Source organism: Artemia sp. Qi Xiang Cuo, chromosome 14, assembly GCF_049724085.1.
Source record: "Artemia sp. Qi Xiang Cuo chromosome 14, ASM4972408v1, whole genome shotgun sequence".
NCBI classification, from domain to species: Eukaryota; Metazoa; Arthropoda; class Branchiopoda; order Anostraca; family Artemiidae; genus Artemia; species Artemia sp. Qi Xiang Cuo.
Genome location: NC_142807.1, coordinates 34,782,273 through 34,805,223, shown reverse-complemented (window position 1 = coordinate 34,805,223; position 22,951 = coordinate 34,782,273). Strand labels below are relative to the sequence as shown.

Sequence of the window (22,951 nt, the reverse complement as noted above, 5' to 3'; positions counted from 1 at the left end):
TAAAATATATATAGATGATTTAAGACTCAGCATTATCCATCTAGTTAGATATTCTTGCTGTGCCTTAGAGAAACAATTTATCTGGTTATTTGGATATTATCCCTAAACTGTATAGCCTAATGGAATTTACTTCTCCTTTTAGTTGGATATATGTCAGGAAAGTTAAGACTTGATATTATCCACCTAGTTAGATGTTCATGATGCGCCTAAGAGAAATGAATTATCTGGCTAGTTGGATATTAACCCCAAACTGCTTAGAGAATCTTCTTATCTGCCTAGTTGGATATATATCAGAAACACTAAGCAACATTATTATCCAACTAGGTAGATATTCTCTCTGCCTAAGAAAAACAATTTATCTGGCTAGTTGGATATTAACCAAAACTGCTTAGAGAATCTTCTTATCTACCTAGTTGGATATATATCAGAAACACTAAGCTACATTATTATCAACCTAGTTAGATATTCTTGGTGTGCCTAAGAGAAACAATTTATCTGGCTAGTTGGATCTTATCACAAAACTGTATAATAGAATTTACTTATCCTCCTATTTGGATATGTATCAGGAGTGTTAAGACTTGGTATTATCCACCTAGTTAGATGTTCATGCTATGCCTAAGAGAAATGAAATATCTGGCTAGTTGGATATTAACCCCAAACTACTTAGAGAATCGTCTTATCTGCCTAGTTGGATATATATCAGAAAAACTAAGTGACATTATTATCAAACTAGGTAGATATTCTGTCTGCCTAAGAGAAACAATTTATCTGACTAGTTTGATTTTATCCCAAAACTGTATAATGGATCTTACTTATCCTCCTAGTTGGATATATACATGGGCGCCCATAAGCTGAATTCTAGGGGGGGGGGGGCAAACTTTGTCTAATTGCTACTTTTAATGCTATATAGTAGAAATCTCAGAACAAAAATATAAAAATAAGGCAGCATCATTCAGCCAGGGGGGCAAGAGCCCCCCCTGCCCCCCCCATATGGGCGCCCATGGATATATATCAGGAATGTTAAGACCTGGTATTATCCACCTAGTTAGATGTTCATGCTATGCCTAAGAGGAATGAACTATCTGGCTAGTTGGATATTAACCCCAAACTGATTAGAGAATCTTCTTATCTGCCTAGTTGGATTTATATCAGAAACACTAAGTGACATTATTATCCAACTAGGCAGATATTCTCTCTGTCTAAGTAAAACAGTTTATCCAGCTAGTTGGATATTAACCCCAAACTGCTTAGAGAATCTTCTTATCTGCCTATTCGGATTTATATCAGAAACACTAAGTGACATAATTATCCAACTAGGTAGATATTCTGTCTGCCTAAGAGAAACAATTTATCTGGCTAGTTGGATATTAACCCCAAACTGCTTAGAAAATCTTCTTATTTGCCTAGTTGGATTTATATCAGAAACACTAAGTGACATAATTATCCAACTAGGTAGATATTCTGTCTGCCTAAGAGAAACAATTTATCTGGCTAGTTGGATATTAACCCCAAACTGCTTAGAGAATCTTCTTATCTGCATAGTTTGATATATATCAGAAACACTAAGTGACATAATTATCCAACTAGGTAGATATTCTGTCTGCCTAAGAGAAACAATTTATCTGGCTAGTTGGATATTAACCCCAAACTACTTATAGAATCTTCTTATCTGCATAGTTTGATATATATCAGAAACACTAAGTGACATTATTATCTAACTAGGCAGATATTCTCTATGTCATGGAGAAACAGTGTATCCGGTTATTTGGATGTAAACCCAAAGCTGCTTAGAGAGTCTTCTTGTCTGCCAATTTGGATATATATCTGAAATACTAAGCTACACTATTATCCAACTAGGTACAAATTCTTGCTGTGCCTAAGAGAAACAATTTATCTGGCTTGTTAGAAATAAACCCCAAACTGCTTAGAGAATCTTCTTATCTGCCAATTTGGATATATATCTGAAACACTAAGCTACATTATTATCCACCTAGTTAGATATTCTTGTTATGCCTAAGAGAAACAATTTATCTGGCTAGTTGGATATTATCACCAAAGTGTATAATGGAACTTACTTATCCTCCTATTCGGATATGTATCAGGAGTGTTAAGACTTGGTATTATCCACCTAGTTAGATGTTCATGCTGTGCCTAAGAGGAATGAAATATCTGGCTAGTTGGATATTAACCCAAACTGCTTAGAGAATCTTCTTATCTGCCTAGTTGGATTTATATCAGAAACACTAAGTGACATTATTATCCAACTAGGTAGATATTCTGTCTGCCTAAGAGAAACAATTTATCTGGCTAGTTGGATATTAACCCCAAACTGCTTAGAAAATCTTCTTATTTGCCTAGTTGGATTTATATCAGAAACACTAAGTGACATAATTATCCAACTAGCTAGATATTCTGTCTGCCTAAGAGAAACAATTTATCTGGCTAGTTGGATATTAACCCCAAACTGCTTAGAGAATCTTCTTATCTGCCGAGTTGGATATATATCAGAAACACTAAGCTACATTATTATCCACCTAGTTAGATATTCTTGCTGTGCCTAAGAGAAAAAATTTATCTGACTAGTTGGATTTTATCACCAAAGTGTATAATGGAACTTACTTATCCTCCTATTCGGATATATATCAGGAGTGTTAATACTTGGTATTATCCACCTAGTTAGATGTTCATGCTATGCCTAAGAGAAATGAATTATCTGGCTAGTTGGATATTAACCCCAAACTGCTTAGAGAATCTTCTTACCTGCCTAGTTTGATATATATCAGAAACACTAAGTGGCATAATTATCCAACTAGGTAGATATTCTCTCTGTCTAAGAGAAACAGTTTATCTGGCTAGTTGGATATTAACCCCAAACTGCTTAGAGAATCTTCTTATCTGCCAATTTGGATATATATCAGAAACACTAAGCTACATTATTATCCAACTAGGTAGATATTCTTGCTGTGCCTAAGAGAAACAACTTATCTGGGTAGTTGGATATTAACCCAAAACTGCTTAGAGAATCTTCTTATCTGTCTATTTGGATATATATCCAAAACACTAAGCTATGTTATTATCCAACTAGGTAAATATTGTGTATATTGCATACAGTCAAATATTCAGATAGGTAGGTAAAGGTGTAAGAGTCTTAAAAATGTTATTATCTCTCTAGCATGATATTTTATCTTGATGCTAAGTATAGTTAGATATTATTTTTACAGTCTATAGAATGTAATTTTTTAAAGAATATCCATTGGGCACCTTCCCAATCATTTTTGTTGGAGATGAATTTTACCCCCGCCCATAGATATACCAATTCAGGGTATATATTTGCACATTCGGGGGTGTGGGGGGGGGGGGTTAAACTTATCTCTCATTTACATCAGAAATAAAGGTAAAATTCTACTTTAGCTACTTTTATCTATCCTGGAAAGGGGTTAGGTTAGGAAAATGAAACTTGGAGGGATGGGTCTACAGGCTAAAGTATGTGGGTATTTTTTTGCAAATCATATTATTGACAAACAAATAAAGTAAACATACCACTCAATGCCTTTTTTATGCTCTTTTCAAATATAATAATCATTTTTGTTGGAAATGAATTTTACCCCACCCCTATATATACCAATTCAGGGTATATATTTGCACATTAGGGGGGTGAGGGTAAAGTTTAAACTTACCTCTCATTTACATCAGAAATAATATTTACCCACCCCCCCTTAATATGCAAATATATAGGCTACCCTGAATTGGTATATATAGGGGTGAGGGTAAATTTCATTTGTAACAAAAATGATTACTATATTTGGAAAGAGCATAAAAAAAGGCATTGAGTGGTATGTTTACTTTATTTGTAAGTGAATAATATGATTTGCAAAAAAATTTCCAAAGTATGTCCAGGGAAGGTATTTTGAAGTACCTATCTTCATTCCTTCTCCCTCTAGAGGGTCCTGAAATTTGCCTACATGACAGGTCAAAACCTGTTGAAATTTTGACAAAACGATATTTTACCTTGCAATGTTGTGAAGCTGAAAACAATTTTGATGTACTTCATTTAAGCAGAAGATCTATTTTGCAAAGTTTCACTTTTATAACACACAGGTTTTTGAAGGTCATCAAAGGTCAGGACCCTCTAGAGGGAGAAGAAGTGGATGTAGGTACTTCAAAATACATTCGCAGGACAACTTTAGTCTGTAGACCCATCCCTGAAAGTTTCATTTTCCTAACCTAACCCCTTTTCAAGATTTCCAAAAGTAGCTAAAGTAGAATTTTACCAAAATAAAATTTATCCCCACCCCCTAATGTGCAAATATGTACCCTGAATTGGTGGCCTATATATAGGGGTGGGGGTAAAATTCATTTCTGACAAAAATTATTATTATATTTGGAAAGAACATAAAAAAGGTATTGAGTGGTATGTTTACTTTATTCATAAGTCAATAATATGAATAACAAAAAATTTACCGCAATAATTGCTTCAGTTGCAAATTGAATCTTGAGCCCTTAAAGGGGCCCCAAAGGTATTTCGGTTTTGTAACCACACAAAGAAGTTATAACATAGCCTACAAAATACTTGATTTGCAATTCAAACCATTTTTCTACTCTTTCAATTTTTTAGAATGCTATCAACAAAAATAGAGCTGAATTTTGCAATTTGAAACTTTGCTGTCAGCAATTCAGGGTATATTCCAGTTCAGGGTATATATTTGCACATTAGGGAGCTGGGGGGGGGGGAATTAATGGCAAATTTGCAGTGGGCCATATAATTTAGCTTGGATGAAAGTGAAAACATCTTTTGATGCTTTTTTATGCTCTTTCATAATTCATATAAAATACCTTTGGGGCCGCTTTAAGGGCTCAAGATGTTATTTTCAACAGAAGCTAATATTATAATATGAAAAAGCATAAAAAAGGCATCAAATGATGTTTTCACTTTCATTTTAGCTAAATTATAGTGCCACCTAGAAATTTACCCTTTTTGCTATCTTTGAAAGGGGTTAGTCTAGGAAAATGAAACTTTCAGGGATGAGTCTATATACTAAAGTATGTCCTAGGAAGGTATTTTGGAGTACCTACCTCCACTCTTTCTCGCTCTAGAGGACAGTGACCTTTAAAGATCATTGTGTTATGAAAAACTTTGCAAAGTAGATCTTCTGCTTAAATGAAGTACAACATAACTGTTTTCAGCTTCACAACTTTGCTCAATCCCAATTTATGAGGTTTCAAAGATCTGCAAATACATTTCCTAAATTTTTAAAAACTCAACAATATGAATTCAAATTCTACTCAAATAACTGGAATTGCATATACCTTCCCAGAGTATGTTTTTTGGCTTTGGATTCATTACTGAAAGTTTTATTTTTCCTATCCTAACCCCTTTCCAAGATAGCAAAAAATGGGGTAAGCAATGTTTGACTATTATAGTCATTGGTAAAGTCATCATATAGTAAAGGCCATATGGCTCCAATGTTTTATTATTATTTATCTATTTATTTATTATTATTTTTTTTTCCCAGAGGCACTTCATATGGAAGGGGTCGTTGTAGAAACTTCAGAGGGGGCTCATTCAATTGGAAATCAAGAGTTCTAGTGCCCTTTTTAATGTTCAAAAATGATTGGAGGGCAACTAGCCCCCCCCCACACCCATCATTCCCCCAAACATATCCAATCAAAATTTTAAGATAGGCATTTTGTTTTGTATATTTGTTTTCAAGACAGAAATTAGATTTTTAAGCACGATGTTCCCCTACAATCCTAGTGGCAAGGGTTTTAAGTTATGCCCTGGGGGCATATAAGGTTTTTATAGAAGGTGTTGTTGTAGAAACTTCAAAAAAAGCTCATTTGACTATAAATTCAAAGGGTCAGTGCCCTTTTTAATAGTCAAAAGTGATTGGAGGGCAACTAACCCCCCTCTCACACCCACCTTTTCCCCAAACACATCCAATCAAAATCTTGAAACAGCCATTATATTCAATGTAGGTTTAAGTTCTGGAAATTAGGTCTTTGAGGATGACAACCCCTCCCCAGCCCTCAGGGCAAGGGTTGTAAGTTATGTCCTGGGGGCATATAAAGTTTTCATAGAACACATTGTCATAGAAACTTCAAAAAGGGCTCATTTGATTGGAAATTGAAATGGCTTGTGCCCTTTTTAATAGTCAAAAGTGATTGGAAGGCAACTAACACCCCTTCCACGCCCACCATTACCCCAAACACATCCAATCAACATTTTGAGATAGCCATTTTATTAAACATAGTTTTAAGTTCCGGAAATTAGGTCTTTGAGGATGACAACTCCCCCACAGCCCTCAGGGCAAGGGTTGTAAGTTATGTCATGGGAGCATATAAGGTTTTTTTCTCATAGAGACTTCAGAAAGGACTCATTTGATTGGAAATTTAAATGGCTAGTTCCCTTTTTAATAGTTGTAAGTGATTCTAAGGCAACTGACACCTCTTCCACGCCCACCATTTCCCCAAACACGTCCAATCAAAATTTTGAAATAGCCATTTTGTTCAATGTAGTTTAAAGTTCTGGAAATTATGTTTGAGCAGGACACTCCCCCCACAGTCTCCAGGGGCAAGGGCTGTAAGTTATGCCCTTGGGGCATATATTTTTCTTATGGAAGGAATGCTCATATAAACTTCAGAGAGGGCTCATTTGATTGGAAATTGAAAGTTCTAGTTCACTTTTTAAGCATCAAATGATATTGGAGGGTACCCAGCTTCCCCCCCCCCCCGAAAAAAAACCTTTTTTCCCAAATGCATTCAATAAAAATTTTAAGATAGCTATTTTGTTAAAAATAGTTCAAAGATCATATAACAAAAATTACGGTGTTGACACAACCCCCTGGGGCAGGCATTTTAGGTTATGCCCTGGGGGCATATATGGGTCTTATGGAAGGGTTGCTTGTGTTAACTTCAAAAAGGGCTCATTTGATTGGAAATTGAAAGTTCTAGTTTACTTTTTAAGAGTCAAAAGAGATTGGGGGGTAACTAGCCCCCCCCCCCCCGCCCCCTCCATGCCCTTTTTTCCTCAAACTCATCTGATAAGAACTTTGAGATAGTTTTTTTTTATAATACTTCAATGACCATATAATAAAAACTCAGGGGTCAACACAGCCCCCCAGGGCCCAAGGGCAGGTGTTGTAAGTTATGCCCTGGGGGAATATATGGTTCTCGTTGAAGGGATACTTGTAAAAAAATTTAGAGATGGCTCATTTGATTGGAAATTGAAAGTTCCAGTTCAGTTTTTTAGGGTCAAAAGAGATTAGAGGGCAACTAGCCCCCCCCCCCCCCCCACGCCCCTTTTCCGAAAATGCATCCAATAAAAGTTTTGAGATAGCCATTAAGTTAAAAATAGTAAAAATAAAAACTCAGGGGTCAACACAGCCCCCCAGGGCCCAAGGGCAGGTGTTGTAAGTTATGCCCTGGGGGAATATATGGTTCTCATTGAAGGGATGCTTGTAAAAAAATTTAGAGATGGCTCATTTGATTGGAAATTGAAAGTTCCAGTTCAGTTTTTAAGAGTCGAAAGAGATCAGAGGGCAACTATCCCCCCCCCTTCTCCATGCCCTAAATGCATCAGATAAAACTTTTGAGATAGACATTTTGTTAAAAATAGTTCAAAGTTCTGATAACAAAAAACTCTGGGGTTATGTATGGTTGTTATGGAAGGGATGCTTTTATAAACTTCCTTGAGGGATCATTTGATTGGAAATTGAAAGTTGTAATTAACTTTTTAAGAGTCAAAAGTGATTGGAGGGCAGCTAGCCCCCCCCACACTCCATTTATTTTTTTTCCCAGAGGCACTTTAAACAGAAAGCGTCATTGTATTAACTTCAAAGGGGGCTCATTCAATTGGAAATCGAGAGTTCTAGTGCCATTTTAAAGAGTCAAAAGTGATAAGAGAGCAACTGGCCCCCCAAGCCCTTTTTCCCCAAATAAATCTGATAAAAAATTTGAGGTAGCCATTTTGTTAGAAATATTTAAAAGATCATGTAACAAAAACTCCTTTACGTATGGCTATTTCATGAAAAATAGCTTAAAGATCAGATAAGAAAAACTCCTGTGTCAACCCCCCCCCCCCAAGGCCAGGGCAGGCATTGTAAGTATTGCTCTGGGGACATATATGGTTCTTATGGAAGGTATGCTCATATAAGCTTCAGAGAGGGTTCATTTGATTGAAAAGTAAAAGTTTAGTTCATTTTCTCAGAGTGAAAAAAGATTGGAGGGCAACTAGCCCCTCCTGACCTCCACGCCTTTGGGTGTATTTGATGGATAAACCCATACAATAAAAATTTCAGGTGACCATTTTGTTAAAAATAGTTCAACCATCAGATATTAAAATTCCAGGGTCTACACAACCCCCCAGGGCCCAGGGACAGGCGTTGTAAGTTGTACTCTGGGGATATATATATGGTTCTTATAGAAGGGATACTTGTACAAGTCCAAGAATATATCTTTGTTGGTTTGAATGTCTAAAGTGTCTATCTCTCTCTGTTTGTATGTTTGAATCTATTTGTTTGTATGTCTGGGTTGATGTTTGCAAGTCCAAGAATTTGTCTTTGGTGGTTTAAATGTCTAAAGTGTCTATCTTTCTCTGTTTGTATGTCTAAATCTATCTGTTTGTATGTCTGGGTTGAAGTTTGCAAGTCCAAGAATTTGTCTTTAGTGGTTTAAATTTCTAAAGTAACTGCCTCTCTCTGTTAGTACGTCTAAATATATTTGTTTGAATTTCAGTTCTGGTGTTTGAAAGCCCAAGAATATGTCTATGTTGGTTTGAATGTCTAAAGTGTCTTGTCTTTCTCTGTTTGTATATCATAATCTATTTGTTTGCATGTCTGGGTTGGTTTGTACATGTCCAAGAACTTGTCTTTGTTGATTTCAATGTCTAATGTGTATGTCTTTCTATGTTTGCATTTCTGAATATACTTGTATGTAAGTATGAGTTGGTTTTTGTAAGTCCAATAGTGTTTTTGTGCTCTCTTCAATATATTTCGTGTATGTCTGTCACTGTTCTTATTTCTGAATATTCCTGTTCTCATTTTCAAGCTTGTGTTTCAAGTCCAATAGTTTGTCTTTGCTGGTTTGAATGTCTAAAGGACATGTGTTTCTCTGTTTATATGTCTGAAAGACATGCACTTCAGACATTCAAACCAGAAAAGCAAAACATTTGGACTACCAAACGACGACTCATTCATGAAAACAAATCTATTAAGTCGTACAAACAGAGGAAAGCAAGCATTTTGGGTTCTCAAGACAAAACAGAAAATTTCTTTGACTTGCAAATTTAACCCAGACATACAAAAAAATAGATTCAGACATACAAACCGAGAAATACAAACAATTTAGACATTCAAACCAAATTTTGGACTTTCGAACTCCAACCCAGACATACAAACAAATAAAGTCAAATATACAAACGAGAAAGACATGCACTATAGACATTCATACCAGCAAGGAAAAATTCATAGACCTTCAAAAACCAACCCAGACATGTCAACAAATTGATTCAGACATACAAACAGAGAGTGGTATGCAATATAGAAATTCATACCAACAAAAGAAAATTCATGAACATGAAAACAACAGCACAGATGTTCAAACACATAGACTCAGACATACATACAAATAAGGTTATACTCTGTAGGAATTCAAAACACCAAAGACTATCATATGGATATACCAACACCAACCCAAACATCAAAAAAAATAGATTCAGAGATAAAAATAGAAAAACGCATGCAGTTTAGGCATTCAAACAAACAAATACAAATTCTTTGACTTGCGAACACCAACCCAGACATGCAAACAAACAGATTCAGGCATACAAACAGAGAAAGACAGGCACTTTGGACATTCAAACCAACAAATACAAATTCTTCGCCTTGCAAACACCGACTCTGACTTACAAACAAATAGGTTCAGACAGACAAACAAAGAAAGACAGTCAATTTAGACATTCAAACCAACAATGACAACCAACAAAGACTAATTCTTGAAAATGCAAACATCAAGACAGAAATGCAAACAAATAGATTCAGGCATACAAAAAGAGAAAGACATGCACTTTAGACATTCAAACCAATAGATTCAGACATACAAACAGAGAAGGACAGTCACTTTAGACATTCAAACCAACAATGACAAATTCTTTGGCTTAAAAACACCAACCCAGACATGTATACAAATAGATTCAGTTATACAGTCAGAGAAAGGCAGGCACTTTAGGCATTCAAACCAACAAAGACAATTTCTTTGACTTGCAAAAACCAACCTAGACTTTCAAACAAATAGATTCAGACATGCAAACAGAGAATGGCAGACACTTTAGAAATTCAAACCATCAATGGCAAATTCTTTGACTTGCAAAAACCAACCCAGACATGCAAACAAATAGATTCAGACATACAAACAGAGAAAGGCATACACTTCAGGTATTCAAATTACCATAGACAAATTTTTGGACTTACAAACACCAACTCCGACATATAAACAAATAGATTCAGACAAACAAACAGAGAAAGACAGGCACTTTAGATATACAAATCAACAAAGACAAATTATTGGACTTGCCAACGCCAACCCAGACATGCAAACAAATAGATTCAGACATACAAACAGAGAAAGACAGGCACTTTAGATATTCAAACCAACAAAGACAAATTCTTTGAGTTGCAAACATCAACCCAGACATGCAAACAAATAGATTCAGACATACAAACAGAGAAAGACAGCCAATTTAGACATTCAAACCAACAATGACAAATTCTTGGACTTGCAAACATTAACCTTGGGGGAGAGGGAGGAGAGGAGGGGATAGTAGGATGGTGGAGGGGGCCCGGGTGGAGGGGGGCCGTGGGGGCATTAGGGGGCCCCGGGGGAGGGGGCCCGGGTGGATAGGGCCCTTTGGGGTTGGGTAGGGGACCTCACAACATTGTTCAAATGGAACTTGTGTATTATAACGACCACAGAGTTTCACCCCAAATCATCTTCTAAAATGTCTCGAACTGTTTCGCCCAAATCATCTTCTAGAATTTCTCAAACGGTTTCGTCCAAATAATCCCTTAAAAGTAATTTCTGTGTGTTCCTTTGTTTCGGCATCCCTGCGCTGTCACATTTGAAATCCCTAGGAAACCCTTTTCCGCGTTAATCTCTTCATCTCATAGGTGTTCCTAGCTACACTATAAAGGCTTCGATAGAATATCAATTTATCTCTCAGATCTAAAGATCAGAGAAGCCATATTTAAAAATAGAATATCAATTTATCTCTGTCACTAAATATCAGAGTAGCCATATTTAAAAATAGAATTTCTATCGCTTTAGTGTCCCGTATAATTCCTAGGAAACAAGTGATGTCATTTCGAATTCCGATGGCTTCGATAGAATATTAAAGAATTTATCACTAAGTCTAAAGACCAGAAAAGCCATATTTAAAAATAGAATTTCTATCTCTTTAGAGTCCCTTATAATTCCTAGGAAACAAGTGATGTCGTTTCTAATTCCGTTAGTGGATCAATAATTCCCCTTCCCCGTGAATGCGCATGTGCAAACTTCGCCCCGGAGTCATTACACATAGAAACAACAAATAAATTCCCCTTTCATGGATCAGTAATTCCCCTTAGAAACAACAAATAAATTCCCCTTTCGTGGATCACCCCTCGATTATGTAAATCAATTTCTCGGAAATCAATATCCGAGAATAAATTATGTACGTTTCATAACTCATGACCCCTTCCTACTGTCAGCCACACATTATAATTTTAAATGTCCTTCGTTATTCAAACCCTGAAAATAGGTATTTGGAAAAAAAACTTAAAATCCTATTTTGTCCTTCTGTAAAATTAGGGTCATGTCCATCTATTTTGCACACTCAACAATTAAAACAGTATGGGCTAACTATTTGGAAAAATACTTAAAATCCTATTTTGTCCTTCTGTAAAATTAGGGTCATGTCCGTCTATTTTGCACACTCAACAATTAAAACAGTATGGGCTAACTATACCAAGTATTTTGGCAAGCAAATCCTGTGGTGGATTCTCATAAACATCTAGAAGTTTGACATCAACTAAATTCTATTTTTGAGGTATAGAAAGAAGTCCAGAGGTGCGAAATATATCCAAATTTTTGTGAGGAAGAAAAAAATAGCAAAACCACAAACATCATGCAAAATTATAGTCAACTGCAACTTGACCATGCTGTTGGTAAAATATAGGAGTAAAATTACTAATCGAAGAAATAATTTGGAGCAGAGGATTGAAACTCTGTCATTTACTTTTCAACAAACAATAAGAACCCCTTTCACCAGTATGTATATATTCTTTTTGAATGCATATTACTCAAATAAGTATTTGTTCAAGGATCAAATAGGGCAATGACCAACAAAATAAACTGGGAATGAATTTTCGTAAACAGTTTCAAATCATATGTCTATCTCTGTAAAAATAAGATTCAACTGATTATGTTAGAAATATAGTTTTTCTTAACTTTATTGATAGATTCAAACCCATTTATAATATAAATAATAAAACTTCAGTACACAAGCATTCTCTCCAGAGCCAGTCCTGACACAGCTGTTTGATTGACATTAATGAATTTAGACTTCAGATTTTGCCAAACAGCATTTAATTAGATTTTTTGTAATATTTTAAATGCTGCATAAAGCAGAAATTACTTTCCTCCTTTCCAAGTAAAAATTGATTAAACTCTGAAACTAAAACGAAATCTACAACAAAGAAGTAAGCCGTAACATTAGCCTATTTTGGGGTTTGTCTATTTTTATCAAACCTGGATGGGTCCTTAAACCTGAGTCTCCCAACCACATCTATGTCAAAAGGCTTTGCCGCTTTCAAATTTATTAAATAGAAAATGACCTCTATTACTAACACTCAAATTTTATTATATATTTAGTAGAGGTGGATGTGTTGTGCTGTTTTAAAGTAGGAATCGTGTCTGGATTGATGCTCACGGTAGTTTGACCCCAAGCTAGTGCATGAGGAATCTAGCCACCTATCCCCTCCAGACTTGCCAATATAGATGTGTTCTAGCTTAAACTGAACAAGTATCAATCAGGAAATATTCCATGATATTCAAGCGCTCTTGCCCTCATAGTTAATAGATAGATTATTTTGAAGTGAACATATTGCTCTGCATTGGAATCAGAATCATGCAAAGAGTAATAGTATGTATTATGAGGATCTGGTCCACCCTTCTCATATACAGACATGTTCTTAATACAGACATGTTAGATGTCTTTACGATCAGGTTCATTTCTGGGAACGGTCTCAGAAGGATTCTGGATAGACTGTTTGTGACTTACTTACATTCTAAGCCCCTTAGGTTTGCATGGAATTTGTAAGTCTAAATCTTGTTAAGCTTAATAATATAAAAGAAATCTGTGCAAGCAAAGAACAAGTCTTAAATTGAAGCACCTAGAAATAAAATATTACTTTCGTTTCTTCAATTCTTTTTTAGTTGCTCTCATATGCTAACGCTAGGCTAATAGGTCTAGAGGCGTGAGTTTGAAACATGCATGAAAGATATGTCTTTAATAAGATTTCTTAAGTTTGTTTTTTTTCTTTATGAGTCATGTTTATATTTTATAGGGCTTTATTAGATGCTAAAGTAGCATTTACTGAAAATGACTGATAGACCCGGACCTTCGCGACAAAATGAAGGCGAACTTGTTCCATTTCCGAGACTTGGCCCTGCAAGAAATGCTGCTGGCTTATTAAATGCAAATTTACAATTAGATCAAGCCACTCCAGCTAATCTTAGCTGGCAGTCAACAAAAGCTAGTGTCAAAGAAAGAATTGCTTTTCTTTTCAACAATGAAATTATGAGTGATGTCATCTTCAGTGTTGGGACAGAAAACTCAACTCGCCAAAGGATTCCTGCTCATAAATTTGTTCTTTGTGCTGGTAGTGTTGTTTTTGATCGAATGTTTAATGGACCCCTGTCATCAAGCGTTAGTGAAATTGAATTGACTGATATAGAACCGCAAGCTTTTCTTGTCCTTCTCCGTTTTTTGTATTCAGATGAAGTTAGAATTGGACCAGATACAGTTATTGCAGCCTTATACACAGCAAAAAAATATGAAGTGCTTCCGCTTGAGCACCATTGTGTTGTATATCTTAAAAACAATTTGACAGTTAGTAATGCATTTACCTTATTAAACCAAGCTCGCTTCTTTGATGAAGAACAACTGGAAGAGTTGTGCTGGGATGTCATTGATAAATCAACACCTGAAGCTGTTGAATGTGAAGGATTTTTTGATATTACAAATGAATTATTATGTGCCCTCTTAAAAAGAGACACATTAAGAGTATCTGAGTTGAAACTTTTTCAAGCAGTGAAACGTTGGGCAGAAGTTGACTGTGAAAGAAAAGAAATTGAGCCCATTTCCCTCAATGTAAGAGCTGTCTTGGGTCAAGCTTTACTTCTCATTCGTTTTCCGCAAATGTCTTTGGATGATTTTGCACACCATGTTGCGCAATCAGGAGTCCTGACAGATAAAGAAGTGGTCTCTATGTTTCTCTATTATAGTGTAAATCCAAAGCCAGAAGTTCCATTCCCTGATAGTCCTAGGAGCGTAATGACTTCACGTCTTCTTGTTGCCAACCGTTTTGGCACCGTCGAAACTAGATGGGGATATAGTGGCACTTCAGATAGGATTCGATTTGCCACAGATAAAAGAATATATGTGGTTGGTTATGGACTCTATGGCTCTATACATGGTAAGCTGTTTCTTTTTTATTGACACTTTAAAAATACATTTTAAGCCAAGTTCAGAAAGCTAAAGGGACTCAGCTTTTTCATTTTCATTATGGCATTATGCTCTTAAGCTTTAACAGGTTATTACTCTCTAAAGTCAAGGAAAGATAATGATGTATAGGCTACATTCAGAACACGCTTGATTACATTCATGCATGAGTAATTTAGGAAATAAAGAGCACTTTCAGCTGTCAAGTGAGTGCACTCCCCCACCATTACTGGCACCTGGTTAGTGCCCTTGGCATTGGTTTGCTTCAGTCTTGCACTAGCACTAATCTCCCCCAGTTGATTATTACCCAGCTACACAACTTTAAAATGTGTTGTCCTATAAATGATCCTGGCACAAATCAAGCTTGTAGTATCATAAGGTTTTTGAATGCAAGAAAACCGCAATCAATAAAAATGTACAGACAGATTGTTGGAATGTTTGACAATGGGATGAATGAAGTTCAGTTTAAAGGGGTGCCAAATGTTTAACAGTGGATGGACGAATGTTCATGATGAGAAATGTTAGGGCGGGCTTCTGTTGTGACTGGTGAACTCAAAGGGATAATTAAAAGATGTGAGAATCGTTATTGGGATCCCTCTGCGCTAATTGTAAATGTTGTGGATTAAGACAACACAATAATTTTATTTTTTATAAAATAGTATAGATTTTGTTTACAAGTTCAGCATTTTTTTCTAAAGCTGTATTTTACGCAAAGAACGATACACAATCTTGACAGGACTGTTATATTGACAGTTTTCTGATGAAAACCTGATTTTTGGGGCAATTTTTGTTTGTATTTCAAAATGCAATTAGCTCCATAGAAGAAATGTCAGTTTTACTTAAAAATCTGCATTACCCCAAACACACATATATCCCCATCCAATGGTGTAACTAGGGGGTGTGGACCGCCCTGGGTGGCACTGAAAGAAGCGAACAAAAAAAGTGGAGGGTCACTTCTAAAGTATATTTCGACCACGGAAGATCGAGCTCTGATCTGTGAAGACATCGGAACAATCGTTAACAACATTGTGTTAGAACGTGGTTTGGATTCAGAATTGTAAATTGTTGGTACCAAAGTTGAATGTGCTACTGTGGAATCCTCAGGATCTCCCGACTAAGCTTTGTTGCAATAAAAAAAAACTCTACTTAGTAAATTATAATCACCTGCTAATCCCAATACAACTCCAGAGCTCGCAATTGAGGACCTGAAGAAGGTTGGACAATGGCCCATAAAAACTTCATTCGTGATAGCTACCTCCTAGTTAAGAGTTAACCATGACCTATAGTATTCAAGTTCAAAAATACCGTACGTTAAAAAAAAGAAACTGTCTAGTGAGGAAGAATTGCAAATTGAAGCTAATTCACAAATGGTAACTTTGATTTCAGTTAACCTACCACCCACACTTTAAATCCCAAGTTATATTTGACGCACTAATTCATACTAAATCACGTACCCCCAACTCAAGTACAAGTACCCGCCTTCCCACGTCCCACACACTGCGCAAGTATTGATCCCTTCTACTCCATGGCATTTCGTCCTTTCCTTCTAAGCTGTCATGAGAAAAGAAAACTACGAAACTACTCTGAAACTACGGTCCCACACACAATGAGTCACAAACCTGGAGTTCAGAGTATTAATATACTTTCATCCTAGACCATCATGGACATAATACAATCCTTTATTATGTTTTATTATTTGTGTATATTGTTTTTCTACTCTCTTGTAAGTATCGTGTTCAGAAAAAAAATTATGTAGTTGAATAGTGTTAATGTTATTCCCATCATTTTCTAAAATAGCCTTTTTTAATGCATGGAAGGGGGAGGTTATTCATTAGACTCAGAAAGGGAGTGGCACTTTTAGAGCCCTCCCCGAACGGCACCCGTGCTAGTTACGACACTGTCCCGCCATCAAAGCTCTGCTACCCAATCAACTACACGGCTGAGTAGGGTAAAGTGCTTTGGGTGATTGTTCAAAAGCGATGCCAATTGTCTCCACAAATTTGTGATAAAGTTTATTTTACAAGATTCTAAATTTCAAAGGAGGGCGTGCTGCCTAGTGCCGCTTCTGTTATCCATAAAGTAAGCTAAAAATGAAACTAAAACGGTTTTAAATGGAATCATGTTTTGTCCATCCAAATCCCCCCCCTCCGCCACCAACAAATTTTACTCCCAACACATTGTGTGCTGCTCAGTGATCAACCAGGCGTTGTAATCAACTTAGCTGTTGTTGTTGTTGTTGGTTTTTTTTTTTTTTTTTTTTTTTTTTTTTTTTTTTTTTTTTTTTTGATTCGAAGTATTTCGAAATTGAAAATTTGTAACGTTAAGGCATTTCAAGTTTTTGTCAGATCTGCTGACTGGTGCTTGATGCAAGCAGCAAGTGAACCTTGGAACAGAGCAATAGTTACATACTGTGAATTAGTTTACAATGCTTGTATTGTAACTTTAGCCTTATATTTATAATTAGTCGCCCCAATAAACCTTAAATATCTGTTTCGGTGGAAATTAAACTCCAACTACAGAGTGTATGTTTAACATGTTTTTGATTTCAACCCTATAAATTGCAATGTTGGTCTTGTAATCAACCAGCTAATAAACCCTAGGATACAACACATGGTGGGAACTGGAAGTCATTCGTGAATTTTTATAAGGCTATTCTACCAAAAGCTATTCCAGGACGGAAAATATTTGGAACAGTAAGATGTTTTGAGTTTCTACTCATAGGCTACTAGCTACAGGGTGCTCTGCGCAGGGAGCAATTAAACATCTGGTGGAACAAAGGCTACAAACTCTGTTTTGCTTTGCGAAACTTGTATTATTTTATCTACGTATTTGTTATTGGCGTCTGCAAAACCCTTAAATTCCCACTTTGTGGAAATCAAACACTATTTATGAAATATACTTACATTACTTATATGAAATTTACCTGATTTGAAATGATTGTCTGCTTTCTTTATCCCTTGAAGTAGTAGAACTGGTTTCTTCTCAGCTGTTGAAAGTCAAAATGCCTTCAATGCACACAGATCGCCTTCCCTACAGATTTTCAACCCATGAGCATCTACTAAGCGTCCTGTCTTCTGTTTTATCAGTTTAAAATACAAGATTTGTCATTAAATCTAGTGGTAACTTCAAAAACCAACTTTTCGGTAATCATTACCGTAATTAAGTATTTTGGATTTTTTACGGCCAAGCTATAATATGTAGAAAGGCTGATCAGTGAATGGTGTTCTTATTTTTTTATGCCACTTATCCTGTCCGTTCAACAAATGGACCCCTTATTTGGGCTTTAAGACTGAGGTATCCGGGAAAGATTTAAGGTTTCTAAAAGCCTACCAGAAGATTTTTGATTTCATCCACGTGACATCCAAGGGTGACTTAATACCTAGTTTAGTTTGTAATTATTTATGCATCCAAATTGAACATCCTTTTACTTCCCTTTCTCTGCCTTCTGGTACCCTTTCACCATCTATGACTATAACACAGTTGTCATAAAATTATTTCATCTCATTCTTGGGTCAAGACAGGCCACCAATTCTTCTGTTTCACTTTCATTATCTTCTTTTCGTTTCCAGAAAAAAAGTCGCTTCATTTTCTGTACTGATATTTCCAATATCAGAGGCAGCAATCTAGCGTTGCCTTAGTACAGTCATCTGCGTTCTATGTATAAATCAATATCAAGTTATGGAACCCGGGCAACCGTCCCGGTTAACCCCCCCCCCCCCCATAGGAACAGCTCTGGGTATAAGAACTCAATTTTTCCGCTTTGGTGAGCCCCTTGTCAATATTCTATGATCGTTGATATATACACCATCACCCCGGGGGAAAAATTAAGCAAATAAACACAGATCCTTAAATGCCTGTGTCAAGAAAATGCAAAATTTTCCATAAATACAAAATTTGCAAAATTTGATTTGATTGACATCCACGTGACATCCAAGGGTGACTTAATGCCAAGTTCAGTTTTTAATTATTTATGCATTCAAATTGAACCTCCTTTTACCTCCCTTTCTCTGCCTTCTGGTACCCTTTCACCATCTTTGACTATAACACAGTTGTCATAAAATTATTTCATCTCCTTCTTGGGTCAAGACAAGCCACATGTTTCATACAAGACAATACAAGACAAATTTTTTCTTCGGTTTCACTTTCATTATCTTCTTTTCGTTTCCAGAAAAAAAAAGTCGCTTCTCCTTCTGTACTGATATTTCCAATATCAGAGGCAGCAATCTAGCGTTGCCTTAGTACAGAGTCATCTGCGTTCTATGCATCAATCAATACTAAGTTATGGAACCCGGGGCAACTGTCCCGGTTAACCCCCCCCCCTCCCCGTAGGAATGGTTCTGGGTATTAGAACTAAATTTTTCGCTTTGGTGAGCCCCTTGTCAATATTCTATAATCATTGGTATATACACCATCAACCTGGGGGAAAAAATTTAGCAAATAAACACAGATCCTTAAATGCCTGTGTCAAGAAAATGCAAAATTTTCCATAAATACAAAATTTGATTTGATTGACATCCACGTGACATCCAAGGGTGACTTAATACCAAGTTTAGTTTTTAATTATTTATGCATCCAAATTGAACCTCCTTTTACTTCCCTTTCTCTGCCTTCTGGTACCCTTTCACCATCTTTGACTATAACACAGTTGTCATAAAATTATTTCATCTCCTTCTTGGGTCAAGACAAGCCACATGTTTCATACAAGACAATACAAGACAAATTTTTTCTTCGGTTTCATTTTCATTATCCTCTTTTCGTTTCCAGAAAAAAAGTCGCTTCTCCTTCTGTACTGATATTTCCAATATCAGAGGCAGCAATCTAGCGTTGCCTTAGTACAGAGTCATCTGCGTTCTATATATCAATCAATACCAAGTTATGGAACCTGGGGCAACTGTCCCGGTTAACCCCCCCCCCCTTAGGAATGGTTCTGGGTATTAAAACTAAATTTTTCGCTTTGGTGAGCCCCTTATCAATATTCCATGATCATTGGTATATAAACCATCACCCCGGGGGAAAAATTTAGCAAATTAACACAGATCCTTAAATGCCTGTCTCAAGAAAATGCAAAATTTTCCATAAATACAAAATTTGGTAGAAGCAAATAAACACAGATTCTTAACTGCCCGTCTCAAGAAAATGCAAAATTTTCTATCTCTTTTGATAAATGAAACTCAGAGAGGAAAGAAGATAACAAAATGAAAAATGAAATAAAAAAAGGTGAAAAAACGAGGATTTTGTCAGCCAATGGAAAACCATGCATAAGGAGAAATAAGCAAATATTTCGACAAGGACCTCCGCCAAGTCTTCCTCAGTCCAAAAAAAAAAAACAAAAAAAAACGAAAATCTAACCTTTCGAAGTTTACCCGACAAAGACAGAACAGACACTAAATAAAACCAAGGCAGGAATCAATGAAAAAGAATTTACCAAGATGATTGAACAAGAATCCTTTGCCTTGCAATAGTTTTAGCTGGTCTACAGTTTCGGTTTTCATTAGATAGATACCGGGTGAAAATATTGATTGAGTCCTTCAAAATTAAACTGTCGTAAATTGGGCTTAATGAAATATCTCCAGTATCTCTATTTATTGCTAAATTTTGGTTCATGTATATTTTTATCTCAATTACCTCTTTCAAAGTTTGTGGTAGGCCGTTTACAGTTGATATTAAGGTCGCCTCGTCAAAAAGAACCAGATGGGTCGGATTTACGAAAATATGCGAAGCCAATTCCAGTAGAGATGGGGGTACCAGCGCGGACAGCACACCAAATATGGGCATTAACTCCGAACAGCACACAAAATATGGGCATAGAACTCCGAAAAGCACACCATCTATGGGCATAGAACTCCGAACAGCACACCAAATATGGGCATAGAACTCCGAACAGCACACCAAATATGTGCAGAGAACTCCGAACAGCACACCAAATATGGGCATAGCCTCCCTGGGGAGAACACGTGGTTAATGGGGTCAATGACCTAAATTTCCAAGGTCGATGTTGTTGTTGTTGTAAGTGCACGCTCTCAGCGAATGTCAAACACCTGTGCTGTCGACCTCAATTCGCCCATCGTGAATCAATAATTCCCCTTAGAAACAACAAATTAATTCCCCTTTCTTGACAGATCAATCAACCAATGACATCATCTGTCAGACTTTTTCGCATAGAAACGATTTTCCAGGAATAGATCCAAGTCATTAATGTCTTTGCCTCGGAAACAACTCTTTTGGTCGAACTCCAAAGGATATTAATAGCCAAAGGCCATGGAAACAATTCTCCAAGAAACATCTTAGCGATGAATTGTTTTAGCGCGGGAATCAGGTTTCTTATTAATTTGAAATGCATTAGCGCAGAGATGCCAAAAACAAAAGGAACACGCTGAATTACGTTTAGGGATTATTTGGGCGAAACTGTTTTAGACAGGTTATGGAACTATTTCGGCGAAACAGTTAGAGACATTTTAAAAGATGATTTTTGAAGAGATTTTAGAAGAGAATTTAATGGTGAAACTCTGTGGTCGTTATAATACACAAGTTTCATTTGAACAGTGTTGTGAGGTCCTCTACCCCAACCCCAAAGGGTTCCAATCCTCCTACCCCAACCCCGAAGGAAGCCTCCGGGCCTCCCAGGCCCCCCCCGCGCCCCACGGGCCACCGGCGCCCCCCCCGGCCCCCCCAGACCCCCCAAGGCCCTCCCCGGGCCCCCCAAAGGCCCATCGAGCTCCCAAAGGACCAACGGGGTCCCAAAGGCCCTCCACCGGTCCCCAAATGTCCCCCAGGCCCCCAACTGTCCCCCCGGACCTCCAAAGGCCCTCCCTGTGCCCCCAAAGGCCCTCCCCCGGCCCCCAAAGGTCCCCGGACCAGAGAAGCGCCGCCGGGATGCGCCGTCGGCCAGGAAAGCGCCGCAGGATGGGCCTCAGGGGGGCGCCGCGGGTCAGAAAAGCGCCGCAGGGGATGCGCCGCAGGGAGGCACCACGGGAAAGCGCCACAGGATGCACTGCAGGGATGTGCCGCAAAAAAAAGTAAACTAAAAAGTAAAAATTTCGAAATGTTATCCCCCACACGCCCTCCTCAGACCCCCAAAGGTCCTCCTCTGGTCCTCAAAGGTCCCCCCGGCACCCAAAGGGCCAACCGGCCCCCAAGGGTCCCCCGGGCCCCCAAAGGCCCTCCCCCGGTCCCCAAAGGTACCCCGGGCTCCCAAAAGACCACTCAATCTTCAAGGGCCCCCGGATCCCCAAACGCCCTCCCTGGGCCCCAAAGGTCCTCCCCCGGTCCCCATACATGCACACGAAAACTTACACACACACAAAAACGTACACACACACACAAAAAATTACTCACACACACGAAAACTGAGACACACACACTATAACTAACACACACACTCCAATAATTACACACACACACACACAATCTTACACACACACACACACACACAAACTTACACATGCACACAAAAACTTACATGCACACAAAAACTTACATGCACACAAAAACTTACACACACACACACAAAAATAAAAAACACACACAAAAACGAAAAATCACACACACACGCAAAAACTTACACACACACAAACACTTACACACACACACAGACACAAAAACTTACACATGAACAAAAAAAAAACTCACACACACACACACACACACAAAAACACAAACATACACACAAACACACACACGAAAACTTACACACACACGCCAAAACTTACACACACAAAAAACTTACACACACACACACACACACACACACAAACTTATACACACACACAAAAAAAAAACTTACACACACAAAATCTTCACACACACACACACACACACAAACTTACACACACCCAAAAAAAACTTACATACACACACAAAATCTTAGACACAAAAAAAAATACACACACACACACACACAAAAACTTAGACACACACTCAAAAACTTACAAGCCCACAAAAACTAACATACACACAAAAACATACACACACACACAAACTTACACACACGCAAAAAAACTTACACACACACACAAAAACTTACACACAAACACACATGAAAACTTACACACACACGCCAAAACTTACACACACACGCAAAAACTTACACACACACACACACAAAAACTTACACACAAACACACACACAAAAACTTACACATGCACACGAAAACTAACAAGCAAACAAAAATTTACATGCACACAAAAACTTACACA

The 22,951-nt window shown here is 37.3% G+C and overlaps 1 protein-coding gene across 1 annotated transcript in view; it reads left to right on the top strand.

Moving 5' to 3' along the window:
* Positions 1–22,951, top strand: part of LOC148944403 (BTB/POZ domain-containing protein 2-like) — a 64,337-nt gene that overhangs the window by 803 nt on the left and 40,583 nt on the right. Inside the window, exon 2 of the mRNA XM_089099720.1 lies at positions 13,599–14,729. Within this exon, the coding sequence (XP_088955846.1) occupies positions 13,634–14,729 (1,096 nt within the window). The 5' untranslated portion in view covers positions 13,599–13,633. The remainder of the gene's footprint in view (positions 1–13,598; positions 14,730–22,951) is intronic.